General features: G+C 53.5%; 3 protein-coding genes across 3 annotated transcripts; 1 reads left to right on the top strand and 2 right to left on the bottom strand.

The window, feature by feature from the left end:
• Positions 1-6,192: 6,192 nt before the first annotated feature.
• On the bottom strand, positions 6,193-8,117 carry COCSUDRAFT_11516 (dihydrodipicolinate reductase; the record flags this gene model as incomplete). Its single annotated transcript, XM_005651529.1, has 6 exons — positions 6,193-6,370; positions 6,577-6,671; positions 6,920-7,090; positions 7,376-7,509; positions 7,734-7,956; positions 8,094-8,117. The coding sequence occupies 6 exons, from the start codon at positions 8,115-8,117 to the stop codon at positions 6,193-6,195; spliced, it is 825 nt and encodes a 274-aa protein (XP_005651586.1).
• A 1,686-nt stretch (positions 8,118-9,803) lies between these two features.
• On the bottom strand, positions 9,804-16,837 carry COCSUDRAFT_55067 (hypothetical protein; the record flags this gene model as incomplete). The annotated part of the gene is made up of 20 exons (XM_005651528.1): positions 9,804-9,860; positions 10,055-10,276; positions 10,539-10,742; positions 10,913-11,121; positions 11,280-11,427; positions 11,652-11,786; positions 11,981-12,196; positions 12,332-12,463; positions 12,623-12,715; positions 12,928-13,062; positions 13,331-13,528; positions 13,705-13,797; positions 13,925-14,070; positions 14,290-14,458; positions 14,664-14,888; positions 15,082-15,338; positions 15,577-15,803; positions 16,090-16,167; positions 16,300-16,398; positions 16,710-16,837. The coding sequence occupies 20 exons, from the start codon at positions 16,835-16,837 to the stop codon at positions 9,804-9,806; spliced, it is 3,171 nt and encodes a 1,056-aa protein (XP_005651585.1).
• A 431-nt stretch (positions 16,838-17,268) lies between these two features.
• COCSUDRAFT_64052 (hypothetical protein) lies at positions 17,269-20,043 on the top strand. The gene is made up of 6 exons (XM_005651527.1): positions 17,269-17,806; positions 17,888-17,997; positions 18,170-18,470; positions 18,654-18,848; positions 19,097-19,258; positions 19,424-20,043. The coding sequence occupies exons 1-6, from the start codon at positions 17,603-17,605 to the stop codon at positions 19,499-19,501; spliced, it is 1,050 nt and encodes a 349-aa protein (XP_005651584.1). The 5' UTR covers positions 17,269-17,602; the 3' UTR covers positions 19,502-20,043.
• The last annotated feature ends 648 nt before the right edge of the window (positions 20,044-20,691 follow it).

Below are 20,691 nucleotides of genomic sequence, written 5' to 3'. Positions count from 1 at the left end.
AGTAAATTACATGGTGATCTTGAATTGTGCAGGTTTGTGGGCAACCCGCCGGCCTGGACGCCGGTGAATGCGCGGCTGGACGGGTCGCAGCGGGCGGCGGTGTCGCACGCGCTGGCCGCCAAGGACGTGGCGCTGATTCATGGGCCGCCCGGCACCGGCAAGACCACCGCCGTCGTTGAGCTCATCCTGCAGGAGGCAGCGCGCGGCAACAAGGCGTGTCACACAGCAGCTAATTATTTGAATTTACGACAAGATATTGAGCCAAGGAGCAATGGTGGTGCTGAAGGGTGGCAGTGCTATGTGTCTTGAGAGCAACCATTAGGCATCCCGAGAGCCGCGAGTCCTCTCAGACGGTATTTTCGACCTCCCTGCAGAGCATGCTTTATTCAGAATTGTAGGGTTGCAATAACCAGGCTGCTCACATCTATGGGCCGGCAGAAATCAGAAGCCCTGCCCACGATGCCCTGCCGAGCAGCAGGAAGACACAGATCTGAGCAGGCATGCTGAACGGAGTAACCACAATGGGTGTTGTGCTGTTCAGGTTCTGGCTGCGTCGGCTTCCAACATTGCGGTGGATAATCTGGTGGAGCGGCTGATGGCGGCCAACCCCAAACTCATGGTTGTGCGTGTCGGCCACCCGGCGCGCCTGCTACCCCAGGTGAATAACAATGTTTACCTTCTTTGGTCATTCTCTCACAAATTTGACCTGTCTCCCAAGGGGCTGCACTTTTTGAAGCAACACATGAGGGTGTAAAGACATGCCGTGTCCAACCTCCGTAAGGGTGTTCTCTCAAAGATGAGCCAGTTTTTGTGATTAATTCTGGCCATGCTGCTGATGCTGTTTGTGCGTCCAATTGCATGACAGAAACCAAGACAACTGGTGGTGAGCTGCAAAATACCCACAACCCTGACAGTGTCCCTTTCAGCACCAATGTAACTGCTTGCTACTGGTAATGCCGCCGGCACACGCTGCTTGGTACCGCTTGATTGAGCAGGACTTGGCAAAGGGTGGCGAATTGATCGAACTTACAACCCTGACTGATTTCAACAGGTGCTGGGCGCCAGCCTGGAGGCGCATGTGTACGCGTCGGACAACAGCGCCCTTGCGCGCGACTGCCGCAGGGACATCAAGGCTGCCAACGCCAAGCTGCTCAAGCTCGGCCGCAAGGTGCCATTCCGCTCCTTTGAATCATATGCAAACAATACTTTACATGTGTCGCTGTCCGGTGCTTTGAATGCATGAATGCAGATTTGAACAGTACTGTTGACACAAAATGAAACTCCTCACTTGGAGGCTTTAACTCCTTGCGATAGCTCGAGGTAGTGAGCTATGCCGAAGAAGTACACCGTGGGTGTCCTTCCCATTGCATCTTTACGCACAGTGGGCATGTTGTTGATGTGCCTGCAGCTGCAGGGGTAATGTTGTGAACAGCAGATGCATGTGCTGAGGAACCCCGATGCTGCTTGTTTAGAAAGTTCCAGCAGGGCGTTTGCTTTTCTGAGTCAGCTTGAATGGTAAGAATGCAATGCGGTGCAGGATTATACGGAGAGGCGGTCGCTGCGGGGCGAGCTGCGCGCGCTGCAGAAGGAGGAGCGGCAGAGGCAGCAGCGCGCGGTGGACGAGGTCTGACCAAGAGTTCCATGATGACTTGTGCAATTTGCACGTGCCAGATGCCTCTATCAGCATTCAGATGGCCATATAACATTTAATGACTCTGTAATGATCAACGGTTCTGAAGCCTTATACTCTGTATTTGTGACGCATATCTTCTGTTCTGACAACATATGGGTGTCTGCTGCAGGTCATGAAGAAGGCGGCGGTGGTGTGCGCTACTTTGTCAGGGGCGCTGATGCGCGAGCTGCGGCCACTGCAGTTTGACCTGGCAGTCATCGACGAGGCCGCGCAGGTGCGAACTCTGTCGCAAAATGTCAGAGGCTGTCTTAGCAGGTTGCATTGGTCCTAGCCACTGGCATGATAGTGGTGGCACCAGACGTGTGCCTCCACTTGCCAGATCTGCATGAACGTCTATGAAAGTCTAAAAACTCAGCGAAGAAGTCCTGAGTGACTGATTCAGCATTTATAAGGTCCTGCCGCCTGCTGACTCTCCTGTGATTACTTGTCATGGTGGCTTCTTTCACGGCAGACAGCACTCAGGGTGGCAGCCCTGTGCATACTTGTACAGGAGACGGCAACCTCTCGCTTGCCCTGGTTATGAGTGCCAGTTGTGGCGCACAGGCTCTGGAGGCAGCCAGCTGGAGTGCGCTGCTGAAGGCGCCCAGGGCGGTGCTGGCGGGCGACCACCTGCAGCTTCCACCCACCGTCATCAGCGAAGCGGCCGCCAAAAAGGTGCATATCTACTGCAACTTCCTCGTGCAACATCAGCAGTCCTTGTGACAACTCAAGCATGTGCAGTGGGCATGTTCCTGTGATTGTGATTCAGTTTCTTATATTGTGTTTGGCCATGCTATGAATACCGTCCTTGAGAGAAGAGAGAAAGGACACGCGCGCCAGCCTCAAAGTCCAGGCTTTCCTAAGAAGTTGCTAATATTGAGATTCTGCTCTCAGCCAATACAGTGGTGTTGCATGGGTGTCAGTTTGATTCTGGTGGATCTGTGCATGCAGGGCCTGTCGGAGACGCTGTTCGAGCGGCTGCAGGGCATGTATGGGGATGACATCAGCGAGATGCTGACAGTGCAGTATCGCATGCACGCTGACATCATGCAGTGGTCATCCGACGAACTCTATGGCGGCCGTCTCACTGCCCACAACTCCGTTATGCAGCACACTCTCATGGACCTGAAGGTGAGACACGACTTGAATTGGCAGCTGCGGATCTGCCAAATGCGCTGTCGGGTGATCCGGATATACTGTGGTAAATTAATTCCCAGCAAAGGTTGCACGCATCAATAAACGCTGCCAAAGCTGCTCATATTGTTTCTGAAGAGGGTGACTGTCAATTCCTGTTGCCCATGTTCCATGAGCGTGCCTTGAAGATGCTGTCGTCTGAATAGCTACAAGCAATCAGAGTCCATAATTATTGCACTCCAGGCATCACAAAGGAAAACTCATTCAAGCCCGACGCTTGGCGCAGGGCGTCTCGCTGTGTCATGATGACATAAGCGTGCTGACGCTGATCGACACTGCCGGCTGCGGCATGGAGGAGGCTGCTGACGAGGACAGCGACAGCAAGCGCAACGAGGGTGAGGCAAGGGTGACTATCGCGCATGCACAGCGCCTGGTCTCAGGCGGCGTTCGTCCCGAGGATATCGGCATCATCACCCCTTACAACGCGCAGGTGGAGGGAACAAAGGGAACCCTAGCCTTTGCATCGCCTGACCTGATTTTGCAGCATGCGCAATGAGGGGTATTGTTCTTCTTTGTGGCACTGAAGAGCGTTAGTCGCTAGATGGTCAAGAAAGGAAAGGGGAGTGTGGGGAAGTAGCCTTGATACATTCTTGCTCACTGCTTCCTGCATGTCAAATAATTGTCCCAATGCATGGAAGAACATGCACAGTTGCAGTCTGAACGTCAAAGGAGGAATGAGTGACCGACAAAGAATTGCAAGCTTTCAGCATGTTGGTGTGTCGGGTGATCCTAATGTCTATCTTGCAGGTGCACCTTCTCAAAGAGCTGCGGCCAGGAGCCCTGTCTGGGGTGGAGATCAGCTCTGTTGATGGGTTCCAAGGGCGTGAGAAGGAAGCCATCATTATTTCTATGGTGAGCTGCTCTCAGCCAGCAATGCAATATTCTGGAATACTGGTTCCTATGATTGTCATGTATACTTGATCGCAGCCCATCAAAGCCCTTGGCAACTGTGACAAGCTTCTCTGTGGCTCAGATGGGGCATGTCCATCTTGCCTTCTGCAGCATCGCCAAGCAGTATCACAGGGGCTCTGCAAGTACATTGCAGGTGATTTGGAATCAGCAACTGCCTGGCGATGGGTTTCAAGAAGAAGGCGATATTGCTGTGCAGGTGAGGTCCAATGATGCGAAACAGGTTGGGTTTCTGGCGGATCGGCGGCGCATGAATGTGGCAGTGACAAGGGCGCGGCGGCACTGCACGCTTGTGTGTGACTCTGAGACTGTGTCTGGGGATGAGTTTCTGGGGCGACTGGTGCAGTACTTTGAGGTGCATGGAGCCTATCTGAGCGCTGCAGAGCTGGTGCCCGACTAATTGAATACGTGTGAGAGAGGGGCTGGAGGGATTTGAGCTTCACTGCTCTTTGCTGCTTCTTCGCATGTGTCATTGAAGTAGGCCATAGTGTTGCACTGTCTTCATTCATTTGCATTGACAGTCTGTTTCAGCTCATCCAGTTTGTAAACACGGTGCACCTTGGTCTGACTCTGTGGTACTCCAGGTAGAATTACCACTGGTGCATCAAGTCACCATCAACTTTGTGAGATACTTCTGCACACACAGTACACAGATCTTTGGGGGAAACCTGATGTTGTGTGTAAGGCAAGAGGTGCAGGCAGCTTGCATGCGAATGCCCAAGAAAGGACCGTACTGTGAAGTTTCTTCAATCTTTTGACATAGTATTTCAGTCTCACACGATCAGACATGCTCAAAGGTGCTTGTAGGTTGAATGAAGGAGGGTCCCTTGCGCCCTGGACCAGCGGGGTCACGTCCACGTCGGGGCGGATGGAACCTGTGTTCACGCTGTGCGATCGAGAAGCGGATTGGCTTCGCTGGAAAATATGATCTTAATGAGAGAAAATACTGTAGTGGCGATGTCAATCCTCAAAGTTTTGCTGCAAAATTATAATATTCGAATCCTTCAATTTTTCTTGGACTCTGACGAGGGGTACGCATACGTGATGGAAAGCCCACTGCAGCGTCACAAGCAGAGTCTCCCTCAAAGCAGATTTTGAAACCAGGCCTCCAAAGCTGGAGTGTTCAATATGAAAACTCGTTCGAGCAGCAAAGCAACTCCGGCCCCACGCCCGATCCTGTCCCATCGCCAGCGCAAGTCACGGCTTCGTGGAGGTATGGACTTGCTTACGATTGCGAATGGCAGGCTGATACAAGTTTTTGTATTTTGAAGTCGATGCCAATGCCAGTTTTGCGCAGGCCAAGGCAGGCAAACGAGGCAGGGTGGTTCCACGGCTGGCGTTGCTGCTGTTCCAAGCTTGAATGGTATACTATCTTGCCTCACACCTTCATGTTCTTGCTAATGCTGTCGAGCACGCATCAATTGATTCAGTTAACGGTTTTGTCAGCAAGAGAAGTGTGATGCATCGCCTAGACTTGGATCTGAGTTTGCTGTGCCAGCCATCAGCTGCAGACAACGCAGCTGCAGCGGAGTTCTTGAGCGGACTGGACGACCAACTGGACCAGATTGATGCAACTTTGCCTGGAATCCTGGCCCAGCGCGGTGAACTGGCAGCGAGGCTGTGAGTACTCGCATGCTTGCTTTCCAGCTGGCTCGATTTCAGGACAATGCACAGCCATGCCTCTGGTGCAGTGTCACAGCTATGTTGTGCCTACAAGATCAGTCCGTTTCCAAGATCAGTCCGTTGAGTGGTGTCAGCGTGCTTTGTGCAGGGGATACCTGCGGCGGAGGGCACAGGAGGGCACGCTCCCGGCTGGTCTTACACTGACTGATATAATGGACTGATGGATCCTCGAGGGAAGGCCTTGGGCCCAGCCGTCAGTTTTCACAGATCATCGGATGTGCAGATACGTACGCACATAGGTGGCTGCATGAGCATGCACGTCTGCTGGCAGTGATCAAGATTAAGCGCAAGTGATAATCTGCATGCCAGTGGCAGCCAAGCACAGCTGCTGCCAGCATCACCATGATTATGGCTGGCAAAATTAAAATTAGTGCATGGTGCACTGTGCACCACCACCTTGCGCATGCATTCTACAAACACACGTCATGCCTTGCTCAGGTGAAGACTGTTGGTTCGAGAAGGCATCTGATGCGGTGCCACCAACTTGGACGAGCGTCTTTCTCATTGAAGATAGGTCAGGGCTGCATGCGCTTTCACCAAATGATGCATGCGCCCGACATGCATTGCATGTAGGTCTAGAGGTCAGATCTGTTTGTTAAAAACCATCGTTGCTTTCAAGCCAAAAGGCAGCTGACGTCAGCAGCAGAGCAAGTGGTAGGCTTTCAAATTCAGTATGTCTGTTGTAAAGCCCAACAGTGACCCGTGCACACATGGAAGGACGAGCTGAATAGTCATCATCTCATCGCACCCTCTCTCAACACATCAATCATGTCAAAGATGCGCCTTTCTGACTTTTCTGCAACCTTTTTTGCCAGGAACAGAGCTGCGTCCACCGTCCCCTCTGCATAGATTGTGCGCCCGCACACATTGTGCTGGAACACAAACTCCACATCCCCATCCGGAGATGTCAGCCTGCCCATGCACACACATCTCATGAGACGGCTGCATCCTCCCTCAAATGTACCAGGATGTCCCAGCCAGGAAAAGAGCTTAGGCAAAGCAGAGGCTAAAGAGCTAGTGCTGAACAGGCAACCACAGCTGCAAGACGACGCTTCACGCCCACTGCTGCTCCAGCGTTTGGAAAGATATAAAGGGAAATAAAGATCGCAGTGAGGCACCTGTATGTGTGGAATGCGTGGCCGCTCAGATGCTCCTCTGGCACCCCCATCCGCTCCACCTGTGTCGAGGCGTCCCTCACCTTCTCGATGTCCGCCTGTCACCCCACAGGCACCCCGCCTTAACAAGACTTGCGCAGTTGAAGCCCTCCCTAAGAAAGTGATCTTTTCGTTGAAGTAGGAATGCAACTGGCACCCTTAGAGATGACACGCCTTGGGATGTCATTGAAGCCAGGGTTTCCATTGTTCATCTATAGCTACTGTTCATCTCTAGAGCTTACTGCTTGCACCAGTACTGACAGACAGACACCAGTGACTATCTAAGGGAGGAGATCAGATCCTTCACCTCGCGGATGGGTGTGCCCAGCTTGCCAAAGGAGGCAACGATGGCCTTGGCAGTGCCGGACGTGTCAGCCTTCTGGCGCTGGTGCGACTCTGTCACCGCCAGCTTGTAGCCCGAGAATGCGCCCGGGAAGTTCTCCGCCAAAATCTCCATCGCTGCCTGGAATGCCACCACCTGCCACCCACACCCGTCGCCTCTCACTTCTGATCATACCTGCAGGGCTAACAATGGTGCCAGCTCATGCACCAATTTGCAGTGCATGACGTGGCAGGTATCTGTTTGAGCTGCGCAAATATACTGTCCAAGAAACAGATTCTGAGAGTGCGAGCATCCGCGCTGCGCATGCATGGGGCATCCCAGAAGCAATGACCAGAAACTGGCAACTCCAAGAGCTCCTTTGTCAGGCGTTTCGTTGGTCAAGCATGTTGCCATCCTGCGGGGCATGTGTGGTGTGCATACCTGTTTGCCCATCTGGGGGGCGATGACAGCGTAGCAGCCGGCGGACTGCGCATCGGCCAGCAGCTTCTCCCTGTCGCCACCGGTTGTGCCGACCACAAATGGAACGCTGTTGCGCGCATAGAACTCTACATTGTCTGCATTCCACATGCGTGATATCTAAGCCCCGCTCATCTGCATATATGAAGCCTCTCCAACCATAATCTGCTCGTCCTACTCAGCAATTGAGAAAATTTTTCCCGTCCAGTCTGGTAAGCGTTCCTTGAGCGTATGCTAAGGATGTAGACAGGAGCATATCAGAGCAATCTTATGGGGATAGAGACATGCTGAGACGTAGAGACAGCGCAGAAGGGATGCCCACCGTTGACCACAGATGGCAGCGTGAAGTCTATAAGCACAAGGCCTGGGTACTGCTCCTTGACACGCTGCATGGCGGCCTGTCGCTCCTCTGGAGCTATGAGCTCGACAGGGATGCCCGCCACTCCAACATTGCCCACTGCCACCGCCTCAGAGGCCCCTGTGAAGCTCAGCGGCACCAGCTGCAGCCCTGCTCTCACCACTGCCTCAGCTGTGGCATGCCCCATCTGCTTTGCAGAAGCTCCCGCTCAGTGCAGGCGTCCAGATCACGAGCAAATCGGGCACAGCCAGCAATGTGCTGCTTTCAACTGGATGATGCACTTTTGATCCTGACTTTGGGCACAATCGCACAGCAGGAGCTCACCTTTCCCGTGCACGAATTGACCATGATAGGAGGCGATCCCTGAGACATGGCCTGAATTTTGGAACATCTAGGATGCCTTGTTGCTGTTCTTTGTCTGCGCCAATTGAGACTATGCTGCGTTAAACAGTGACGCTGGGTTGAAGGTCCTTGGCATTTGCTAGACATCGGCTGAAGGATCATTGCCAGATTATCACTGCATGGCTTTTGTGATCTGTAGATACTTTTACGCATCAATAGATTTATACGATAGAGCTGTTCCTCCTCTTTGCTGAAGACTTATTTGTCCACTTATTTGACAATAAGCAGCAAATTCTCTAAATTAGCTTTCCTGGATCAGTAATGCGCAAAGATTTTACATATGCGACGATTGAAAAGAATTCTATCCTGTCTATGTGCACGGGCGCTTCGATGCACAGCCACAAGCAAGTGAACCCTGCTCCGAATCCCCTCGTGCTTAAGGGAGCAACGTTGTTAACATATCGACAAGGACGAACGTGCTTCTGGCTTCCCATTTGAGAGGAAATCCTCGGCAGCACCTTGACAATGTTTCGGACATTGGTTACAGACCGCGCTTGTACAAGAAGACCGACTTTACTCACCTGCACTCGTGACAGCCATGGCCAGGTGACAGAAATGCCATACCCATGCAGCCATGGCCATGTATCCATGGATCCAAGAATTGCCAAATTATTGCGAACCATAATGGGGACTCCAACCTGGCCTTCAAGGTACTTCCCATACCAGCTAAGACATCCTGTCTGCACTCTCGACATTCTCTGGTCTCGGTGATGACCAAACATATGAAGGTGCAATGCCATAATCAATCCGAAACTGCATCCTGACCACATGACCACTGGATTTGTCGCTAATGCAGACCCTACTCAATCAATAAAGGACCCCATATACAACCACTAAGGATCCCTCTTTCGTCACAGCCATGTACACCCAGGCATAAGAAACAACGCACCAGAGGTGCACTTCTGTCAACCGAGATTTCTGCTTCTTGCGCAAGTATGGGATCCCACGGGGTCATTTGTAATCAAAGCAAAGACCCAGAAAGAAGAATGCTATGCACAAAACACCAGCAATTGAAGCAAAGACAACATCACCAAAGCAGTGCTCTGTGAGATAGCCCCACTGTCCCCAACCATCCAGTCCCCAACAGGCAAAACTTTTAGAAGAAGTTGACGGTGTCCACTGTAAGCTTAGATTCGCAAAGGACAAGCATTGTTGAAGCGATGGGCTTCTTGCGGCCACTAAAATACAGGGATCTCGCACAGAGCACCACAGACACACAGTTGCAAGAGACAAGTCTGAGTTATACTCAAGACGAGTAAAACCAACATTGACGCTATCTAACACAAACCTCCTCGGCTGCAATCGTACAAAAGCGCTGCCAAATGAGAACTGGCACTCGTGTCACGCACTTTGCAGAAAACCTTGCAGCCGAGAGCTGCTGAGGCAGAGCCATGCACAGCGCGTGCTGGGTCATCAAAGACAATCTGCTGCTGCTCAGATCATGAGAGCACACCAAGTAGGATAATCGGATAAGTCGCACGTGTCGCGCATACTCCCCAGTGAATACTACAGCAAAGGGGTCCGTCAGTCCCTCGAGTAAACATTCACTGCGTCACCGTGCTGTAGAATAGACCACAAGATTGCTGGCTGCACAAAATGGTCGTGCTCGCACTTCCATCAAGATATCTTAGCTCATCTGCGAGCTGCCATCTGACGCTCCAGCTCCTCTAGCGTGGGTCGCTGTCCGATCTGCAACCAGGGAAGAACATCAGTCTCACAAGCCCAAATTGTGCCTGACAAACCTTCACGTAGGCACTAGACAAGCCTCATGCTGGCATCAAGAAATTACTGGCTGCCCGTGGGTAGTATCTTGCACAGCATCTAGGCGGCAATGCTAAGGAATGCTATGAGAGCACCAGCTGCTTGTTCAAGCAAAATCACACCTGATTTGGCATGCTGGGCATGCGCTGCATGCCAGGGTTGGCGGCGGTGTTGAAAAAACGTTCGAGACCGTTGCCGACGCCATTGTAGGGTGCCTGCTGCGCGTGCTGCTGCTGTGCGAGAGCGGCCGCCTGCTGCTGGCGAGCCGCCAGCTGCTGCTGCTGCTGGATGCGGGCCAGCTGCATCTGCAGCTGCATCGTCTGGTTGAGGTTCACGCCCTGACCCTGCACAGCAAGCAGGCCCCTGCTCATGCTCATGCTCTAGCAGTAAGGGTTCCCAAGGCAGTGACACAAACAGGTACATCGTTTGTCAAGAACTCTGCAACGCACGTTCATATCTCCATCCTCCATCTCTGGGGGCGAGAACATAGAAGAAGAGCTTCCTCGCAATTAAAATCAATCGCATAGGGGCAGGGCAGCACGCAAAGCTTGTAAAGGACAGAACATGGTGAGGAGGAAGCAACTCAGGGGCATAAGAGTAAAATACCTGCTGGTTGCGCAGGTGCTGTAGGTGCTGCTGCTGCTGCTGCTGCAGCTGCGCGGCCTGTTGCAGCTGCTGCAGCTGTGCAGCCTGTTGCTGACGCTGCAGGAATTCCGCCTGACTGTTGCCACCGGCAGCGGCCGCAATCATATCGCGCATCCTTTGCTGCTGTAGCAGCTGGATGATGTGGTGCTGGTGCTCGTTCATGCCCTGTACATGACAGCCATACTGCTTGTCAGCTCGGCGAGAAGAGGACCCACAAGCCAAAGGCCGTGCATGGAGATATCTTACGCATGGCATGGGATATGACAGAAGATGACAGGCCGTTTGTCTTGTGGGGTCTCCTCTGTCCTGCCTGCATTTCTCAGATGTGTGCTCACCGGCTGTGCCTGTTGCTGGGCACCGTTGAACTGGGCGAGGTTAAGGGCGCCGGCCTGCTGCAGCTGCGCCTGTTGCAGGCCGCCATAGCCCTGCTGCAGCGCGGCGGCGCTCAGACCTCCGGGCGTCGGCGTACCTCCGCCCGGCCGCCCCTGCTGCTGCTGGAGCAGGTGCTGCGGCAGCATACGGTTGCCAAAATTGGCGTTGGCACCTGCACAAATATCTGAATTCAGAAAGTCACGGGCTGCACAATCACGGGCTGCTCATGCGCTCACGCCGGACCTCTACCCATGCTATGCGGCACTTAACACAACCAAGGCCAGAGGGAAACAACACCATAAATTAGCTCAGGGCAGATCCTTGGTTCACCTTGGTTCTGGGGAAAGCCGCCAGGGGCTGCTAGCAGCGAGGCAATGGTGCCCTGCTGGGCAGTGTCCTGACGCCCATACTGGCCGAGGCCCTGCACCAAGGGGTTCCCTCCGGCCATGCCCTGCGCCATGTTCTGCCGAGCAGCCGCCTGCAGATCCGGAGCAGCCCACATCAGAGGAGAAAATGGTGTGGGTGAAAGCTGTTTTCTTACAGCGGGGCGATCATACGCGGTATCATGAATTGACTTGCATGGCCGAGTCACGCCGGAGGCTGCAAAATACACATTATTGTAGAATAGACGAAACCGCATATCTAGACAGGTCCGATGCTTATATCTTCCAGGATATAAAGAAAGAGCGCAAGTCTTGTCACCTGGCCGACCCCCATCTGGGCGCTGAAGGCAGCGAGTAGAGGGTCGAGCGCCGGCTGAGACAGGGCCTCCGATGGCTTGTGCACCATGCCATGCTGGCCGCCAGCAAAGCCAGCCGCGCCGATCTGAGCCATGCCCTGCAATCATGCCAAATGCACCTTTCACACTGTATCAAGGGTTACATGACCTTTCAAAAGGAGCTACGTATGTAAGGATAGCCTCCAGAGTCCAGAATTGCACGTAGCATAAAACATGTGCCAGTACAATGTCCAAAGGACAGCCTGGTAATTCTCGTGAGGGTGCTGGCGGCTGATTGGGCCCATAAGCTCACCTGTGGGATTGGGGTGCTGCGCGCATTGGCCTGCAGCAGGGACAGGAGGGTGTTGCCCGGGTTGTTAGCGGGGATGGGGCCGCCGATGGGGGGCAGCTGCTGCTGCTGCTGCTGCTGCTGCTGCTGCTGAGCAAATGCTGGATTGCCGCTCATTGCCGGGAAGCTTCTGAGCCCCTCAATGTCCTCCAGCGTCTTTGCAGCTCCCCTTGGCAGCACCTGCTGCACCACGAGTCACATTACTGCACCAATCTGAGAGAGAATGAACTTCATAACAATTTGCAGCCTCAACCTACAGAAGGCAACAGCATAAGCCTGGGACCTCAGGACCTGGGCTAGGACGTCAGGACACACCTTTTGCGCAGCGTTATTGTTGGCTGCCTGTGCTAGTTGCTCAAAGGTGAAGGACTGGTTCTGGCCCGGCATCAGCTGCTGTTGGGGCTGCTGCGCCTGCTGCTGGGCAGCATAGTGCATTAGAGAAGGCGCCTGCACACCACGTTCATCGCCTCAGCTACTTGCTTGCAGGGAGAGACAGCAAGCATTTTCTTGGGCATCCAGACAAGTGCTTACTCTCGACAATCAAGAATTGCGACAAGGTTCAATTCATTTCTATCAACTGTCTTGTTGTCGAGTGTTGTCTCGCACCTGTGGGCCTCCGGAATGCAGGCGCTGCAGCAGCGCCTGTGCGCCGGCCTGTGACGCAGGTGCAGGAGCAGAACTGCCTTCCTGGAACAGCGACTGCGCGACACAAGGGACAGCAAATGAGTGGACTGATCATGGGCATAAAGTACATTGCAAGCCTTGTTGCACACGTGCGACAAGGCAACGCAATTGTTCAACACGGCAAGTCTCCCATACAACCTCATGGACAAGGTAAATACTCAATTCAGGCATGTACAATTGCCACAGTGGTGAAGTTGACAAGTCAGCGCACAAGTGATGACAGTCACCTGAGCAATTGCAGTGCTTGCGCGGGGGCCCTGATCTGCAGGAGGTTTCTCAGCAGAGGCGCCAGGAGACTGCTCCAAGGCAAAGAAGCGCGCAAAACGGGAGGCCGCGCCAACATTGGCTTTGGGCTGTGCATCCTGCATCACAGCAGTCCACTGTCATGCAGTCCGCCATACACAGGAGGCCTGAGATGCCTGAGGTCTAAGACACACCTGAGGTACAAGATTCTGAAGAGGCCCCACCTACGGTTGGCATTGCTGCATTGAGAACCTGGAAGGCGACAATGCCCGATCAAGCATGGAGGTACAAAGTGAGCCCAATATGGTTTGGTGGGCGCCACAAAAAGGTGACGTGACGAAAGGTCGTGGTCATTACGCAGTCTGACAGTAAGCAGCCGAGGTGCACCTGCTCAGTGTCGTCGAGGAAGGACAGGTTTGCGGCAAAGTCCATGGGGTCCTCATCCGCATCACCAAACAGGTGGTTTGGCGAGAAGCCTGGCGGCGGCTGCACGGGCGTGCTGTGCGCCGTCTGCCCAGATCCGGTCTTTGGCGGCGTCTCCGGCCGGGCCAGATGCGAAGACCGATCTTCAGACTCCCGATGAGCCTGTTATTGCACAACACTAAGTTTATCCCCCTGTCTGCCTTAACTGCATCTTTGTCAGAATGTGCAGAGACGCCCAGGCGATACGGCCGAGTCCATGGATTTGTCAGTGTGTGGAAATGCATAGGGCGCAGGTATAGAGTATGCAACAGATACACAAACACGCCAGGAGTGTGCACCTGGGCGCGGTGTGCTTCTGCTTGCTCGGCGTCCAGCTCCTCCTTGCGCATCTGCTCCAGCTCCTCATCATCCAGGACTTCCTCCATTGCCGCCTGCCAGGCAGCATATCATGTAATAAAAAATAGGTACAACACCACAAGAAAGATGCAACAGCAAAGGTGAGAATGCACAGCCCTATGGTATCGAGCACAACATTTTAGAGATGGAGAGATGACGCACATTGGCAGTCTTGTGGGCCGTCTGGCCCCCCTTTTTGCGCTCCTCCTGCCAGCGCAGACGCTCTGCCTCAAAGTCCAGTCGCTGGCGCTCTGCCTTGGACATACGCTCCGACGGCTCTTCACCCAACATCCACTCTGGACGGCCATCTGTGCAAGTGCACAAGCACCACGTCAGAATATTCACTACAAAACATGTGCTTGGGCGTAGTACTCGTGCATCTGAGTCCACAGAGCTTCTGCAGCAGAAGGTTGCATGCCTGATGATTGCTGACAGGACAGGCAAGCTAGCAGAAGCACGTGCCGCAGTGCAGCAAAGAGGAGAATGCAATAGTTGTGCAGAACCAGACGAGACTGCTCTGATCGCACCATTGCGTGGGCCATCCTGCATGCGCCTGGGGTCATCGCGCGTGCCCTCGCCCTTCTCCTTGGCGGCGCGCCAGTCACCCTCCAGGCCACGTGGCTTCGCGTCAGCCGCGGCCGGCACCGGCTTACCGTTGCGCAGCGCATCTGGCGCGGGCCGGACTTCCTTTGGAGCCTGCATGACAGCCAACAAATTGACGCTACTCTTGCCATTTGCTGAATGACAGCACAGCGTGTAGCCATGATGAAGCTCGCATCTTGCACAAATATGCTGCCAACCAAGAATTTAAAATGCATGTGAGCAACTTGCAGGATTCCCATCACAGACACAAACAGGGCTGCCAGGCAGGACAAGCTATGCGCCAAAGAAGGCACCGTACCAGCTTGGTGGGTGGCAGGCCAGGAGGGGCATCAAAGCCCGGGGGAGGAGCCCCCCGGCCGGCAGGGGGGCCTGCGGCGGCTGCTGCTGCTGGGGGGACGGGCCCCACGCGGCGGCCGCCGGCTGCCCACTCGGCTGCCCGCGGCCCTGTCCGGCCCGGACCGCCTGCAGCGCGCCAAGCCTCCTCGTTGCGTGATGGCGGTTTGGTGCCCCACCTGTCCAAGTCCTGCACATGCAAATATTGTCTTGAGTGACAAACCTACTACACCCCCATTGATACCCCTGCAGAGTGCGGGCAGGCGGAAGACGGGATGGAGCTCTTATGTGCATCGCTCAACGATATGGACACTTGGGGTCCCTCCTGCATGAATGAGAACAGTAGGAAGCAGTTCTTGTGCGGCCGCTTTCAACCAGTGCACTGCCAGGTTGTTTGCCTGGGAGGGACGGGTGTCGCGACGGCGCGGGCTGGCAGGTTCCTCTTCCTCAAACCCGCCCCGCCACTCCTGCTGAGGCCCCCCACGGCGCCACTGGTCCCGCGGCTGCCAATCTGGGCCGGGGGGACCCTCCATGGGGGGCCTGCACACGTTCAGGCCCGGGGGACCAGGCAGGCCAGAGGGAGGACTGATCGCCGGGGCATCATCCACCAGCCTGCTCCTGATTGGCGGTGAGGGTGAGCCTGCATGCAGAAGCCATTCACTTGCTTTTCACATAAAAAACACCCAAGCTATATATGCACAATCGTAGAAATTTGTGGCAGGTCACATCTTGCGTTCTACCAGCAGAAGATATTGATGACAATAGCAATGTCAGACGAGTCCCATCGGGCAACGGAGCGCTCCAAGCACATGTTTTAGGGTAGGGGAACCCTAAACCCTAAAAATGGCCCAGCACAGGGTACACCACGGGCGGCCCACCCTTGAACGGCGATCGCCAGCTGTCGTCCTTCCAGCTGGACGGACCCCCGTCGCGCGGCGGTGGCTGCGCCACGCCGGGCGGCCCCGTCGGAATGGCCTTGGCGGCCGACGCGGCCGGGAGGCGGTCAGCGCCCGGCAGGCGTCCACCCCCAGGGCGCAGCCGGATCTCCCCCGCATCCTCATCCACAGCCGCTGCCTTGTCGTAGAACAGCGACTCCTGCAGCTCCCTGCAGAGAGCGCATAGAAGCAATGTTGAATACCGCGCCATGACTTCCACCAGGACAAGTGCACCTGACCCAGAACTGATGCTGGGACATATTCTAAATATCTCCTCAACACAGTATAAGCAAGGCCAGCAAGGATGCCTCTCAGTGAGTAGGTGCACCATGCAGACATGAGTGTTTGATCGGTGTTGTCAGTGCGCACAAAATTCGCCGAGAAAGAATACTGTTGCTTGAAAATCTTCATGCAATGACCAGCGTGTGGGTCGTGTGGGTCCTGTGCACATCGTACCTGTAGATTTCAGATGCTTCCAGAACCTGGGGTGGTCGCCCCAACGCAGGATCTGCGCCAATTGTCACCAATTCCTCCCTGCATCCGCATTATTTTGTCAGTAGTCCCACAAGAAAACCGAACAAACACTGTCTGGAACCGTCTGATATTTCACATCACAGCTGTTTTTAGTGTGGCATGCAGGCTTGGCAGAGATGGGCTTCTAGATACCTTGTGTATCGGTAAGTCGCTACCCTGGCTTCCTTTGGAGGCGAGGCGGGTGAAGAAGGCGAAGAAGCTGGTGGAGTGGCGTCCTGATGCTCTTCAGCCCTGCGAGCATTTACTTATCTTCAATCGCTGTATTGATAGGAGCAAAGCAATTCTTAGGCATGCACAATCGATCAATGTCCTCCGAATGACGACCTGTTGCCCGCCATAACCGCAGCCAGAAGCTATGGCGCTACAGGGTGATCGATTTGATGCTGACTTGACCCACTCCACACAAAACGACCGGAGGCTTAACCCGACACGACGTGCACAGCTATCAAAAGACCATTGCCGATTGTTCACGTCAATGAGGTCCACCCCAGCGGGTGATCAGCTAGAACATGAAAGTTGTAGGAAAAAGTATGGATCCTCACCCTGTGGTATCCTCGCTTGCATTTTCAGCCGCAGTGTCTCCCACAGGTGACACAATTAGATCGTTTAGCTCATCCTTCTGAAGTTCTTCTACGGCGTCATTGCTGGTGGCCTCTTCTTGTTCAGTCATGTTCCTAAATCCTTCTATCAGTGTTTCCCTCGCACAAGATAATCCTACTCTCTCCAGGGACGACTACAATACAGAATAACAGAGCAGCTAATTTACATTAATCAACGCAAAAGAAATGGGTGATCTGTGGCACAGCAGGTTCTTTTGTAATCTATCTTCAATACTGAAACCGGAGACAGGATTGGTACAACAGCGCACGACTCAGATGATCACAGAATCCTTATATGGTCCCTGCAATACTTTACGAAGGGCTTGGGAATCTTTTAGGAAGGTTCAAGACCGTCATGGGCCAGTTTTGAGCCATCCTGATCAGATGAACGCCCCTTGAGGTTTGACCCTTCAATATAGGGCTCGGTAGTCTCCCCAGTGATTCACCCGCCATTTGGACACCAGGGTTGATTCGCCCCAAGAAGTCTCTTGGAAATTTTGGAATTAGCAGCAACGCTTGCTGCGATTGCCAAATCGTGGATGCATTCTTTGATCTCTGGAAGTCATTAGGTGTTACTGTTGCCCGAGGTCCTCAAGTGACGTTGTTAAGAGACCATTTGGTGGATTTCTACTACGTTTTGTCAACGCAACTGTCCAGCACCTGAAAGACTCGTGCGGTCTGATCAGTGACTCCATCGAATTGCAATCTTTCTTCGAGAACACAGATCTCATGTGATTGGTCAGACTACACCGCAAAGCCAAGCGTTCGATAACGGAGCGGTTTGAGGCCTTCGAAGTGCCCAAAAAATTTCCGCGGAAGGCCTCGGCAAGTCAATCATGACGAGACAAGCCACTAGATCGCCTAGTACACGCCTTATTTTTGGCCTGTCAGCTCTCCTGGGCGTCGGGCTCGTCAGTGCAGTTTTGTACTATTCCCAGTCATGCGGCCCTCTTGTATGGACCTGCCAGCAGAACCGAGCAGGAGACCATGCAGTCAGCGGTCTGACGGAGCAAACAAGATTGATAGAAGCCATCTACCAGGTCAGTACTTGATTCACAGTGTGTGTTCAGTACGGCCTACAATAGTCGATCTGCAACTGATCAATGTTTGGCCGATTGCAGGAGACGCAAGCTATACAGAACGAGGAGCTCGCCAAAGTGAAACCAACGGACTTCACCCAGGGCCTGGCAATCCTGTCAGCAGATGGCAATAACTGGAGACTGAAGTATATGTAAGCCCATCTCCACTGTATAAGGGCTTGTGCAAACGAATTCTTCTGAAGGCTTTTGCATCATGCGTGCGCACCTAGCCCCTGTAGGTACACATGCCTGCTTTTATGGGTCCTGCCAGGCTCAAATGCACAGGCTCAAATGCACAGTCTTGACACAATTGTGTGCACACAGCTGGGACTACTTCTTGCCAGCATACAACTGCCCTTTGAAGGAGAAGATTGGCATTGATCGCCAGCTGGGAGACAATGGGAAGTGGCTCTGCGGCGTGAGGACGCTGTTGAAGAAGGACCACTGTGTGGTCTATTCTTTTGGATCCAATGGGGAGACCACATTTGAGCAGGATCTGCTGCGCAATACAAAGTGTGATGTCCATGTCTTCGACCCCACGCTGAGCCCAGAAGTCCAGAAGCAAGTCAGCAGCATCAAAGGCGTCACCCTGCACAACTATGGCCTCGGCATCACAGACGGCATGGTGAGAAGCCTCGCTCTTCCCTCAATTTTTGCTCAGTTCTGCATTCCAATGCTGCACATTACAGCACAAGCAAATGTGCATTGACACTGCAGTGCTTGTGAGCACATCGGCACGCATTGTTTGTGCTTGTAAGAGTCAGCAGGAGCGATGGTGTTTGTCTGATGTGATGCGTGGCCTGTGCAGATCGAGCTGTCAGACAGCAGGCAGAACATGAACAAGGGGTACACGGCATTCCCAGTGAAGACGCTGGGCACCATCATGAAGGAGCTGAAGCACGACTGGGTGGATGTCATGAAAGTTGACATAGAGGGGGCCGAGTGGGGCTTCCTGGCAGACCTGGTGGCCAAGAGGCTGCCCCTGCCCTTCACCCAGCTGCAGGTGCATGGCATGTTTTATCTTGTTCCTGTCTACCTTGTTCCTAACAGAACCCAGTATCCTCAAAGTGTCTTTCACCGCAGCCCAACATCATCAAATTCTAGCATAGCCCAAGCTTTTGCATGTGAACAGCGCTGGATCAAGATCCTCAGGCCATAGGTAGAGGGGCTTGATAAAGAAGTGCGCGTGCATGCTGACAACACAAGAGTTGGAACGCCAGTCTAACAAGGTCGGTGCTGTTGTGGCGGCAGGTGGAATATCATTATTTCCACAAGAGCAATATCACCGTTCCGCGGAAAATGCTGGACGTGCTCAAGGGGCTGACAGCGCGTGACATGCGCGTCTTCAATGTGGAGCCCAACTACTGGTGGGCCAATTGGGCGCATGAGTTTATGGAGTTTGCATATGTCCAGGTCAGCCCCCTCTCTGAGTGCAAAGTGAGAGTCATTCCCTTGGCTCAGCTTTGACCCCTGGTTTTGATCTGCTGTGGCGTGTGAACGGTGAAGAATTTGAGCGTTACAATTTCTGGTCAGATGTGATCGTCTGTTTTATGCTCAAAGTTTTTTCTTTACATGCAGGTCAACAAGTACGGCGAGATTGTGACGGGGCCGCAGGCAGCTCCCAGGAAGTTTGCTGGAACTCAGAGTTCCTTCTGAAGGGTGTCTTGATCCCTAGTGCAGCACCATGTGCACTGGTAGGATCCTATTATATCTAAGACAAGGCATCATGATGAGCTCTGCAAGTGGAAAGGAGTGTCACACCATGTGACGGTCACAGGGTCCTTAGATCTAGATCTGTACAGCGAGACTACAGTACACATCAGTAAGGCATGCCTCCTGGGAACTTGAAGTATTCCTTGTCTCTGTCAAGCAATGCCGTATTCCATAGTGACATTGACACCGCTCGATGAATATTGCACCAGAAGGTCTGGAGTTATGGTTCTGAGAATGAATGGGAAATAATACTGCGTAATCTAGGATGCTCACTAGAATAAATGTAGTGTATATGTGATCCTGGTTGGCCCATGAATTAATTGCCTTGTCAGGGTTATTAGGATCCGAGCGACCTCAGTGTGGCACGAGTTTAGCTTCTTCTCATCTCAACAATCTGCCGCACATGGGGGGCCCAGCGTAGTATCATAACAAGAGTCTGGAATCTGTCACAGTATATAGGTGAACCTGTAAATTCTGAAATATACTGCGTTTACATGTTGCGGCCAAAAGCAATCCCTTGCACACGTGGATTCAGTTCCTCCACGTGGACGGCTGCCAGGGAATTCTGCACCACAACATAGTCAAAGATTAGAGGTGTTCCTCTTCACAGGTGCTTGTCATTGCACATGTTCTCAGGTCAGAGGATGCATTCAAGTCACATGCAGCAGCATGCATAAAAGCAGAACGTATTCATTGTGTGCTCACCCTGCTTATATCATGGATGGCAGAGCCGTCAGTTGGGTTCTTGACATGCCCTTCCAACACTTCCTGCTTCAGAGCCCTGACCAGCGCGTTGTACGAGGAAGCAGTGTGCACCAGCAACTTGTTCCGATACGTCGGTGAGCCAGGGCCGGCCCTCTGTATTGCACACGAAATCATCCTTGAGGTGTCAATCATGCCAGTGTATCAATAAGTAGCAGCACAGGCAATGCCATTACGCCCGGGCCAGGGGTGCTGCACTGATCTGCTGTGGGGGCATGGATCAAGTGCTTACCGGGAGAGAGGCTGCTGACATCTTGGGAGACTTTGGAGCCAGGACAGGCCGGGGCGCTGTTGGCTCCTGGTTAGTGCCCAGGAAACTTGCGCACGATCCAGACTTTGCCTTGGACGCTCGCCTTTCAGGAGCCGCATTT

This window comes from Coccomyxa subellipsoidea, assembly GCF_000258705.1.
Source record: "Coccomyxa subellipsoidea C-169, whole genome shotgun sequence".
NCBI classification, from domain to species: Eukaryota; Viridiplantae; Chlorophyta; class Trebouxiophyceae; family Coccomyxaceae; genus Coccomyxa; species Coccomyxa subellipsoidea.
Note: the sequence above shows the minus strand (reverse complement) of the source record. Positions and strands in the feature narration are given on the sequence as shown.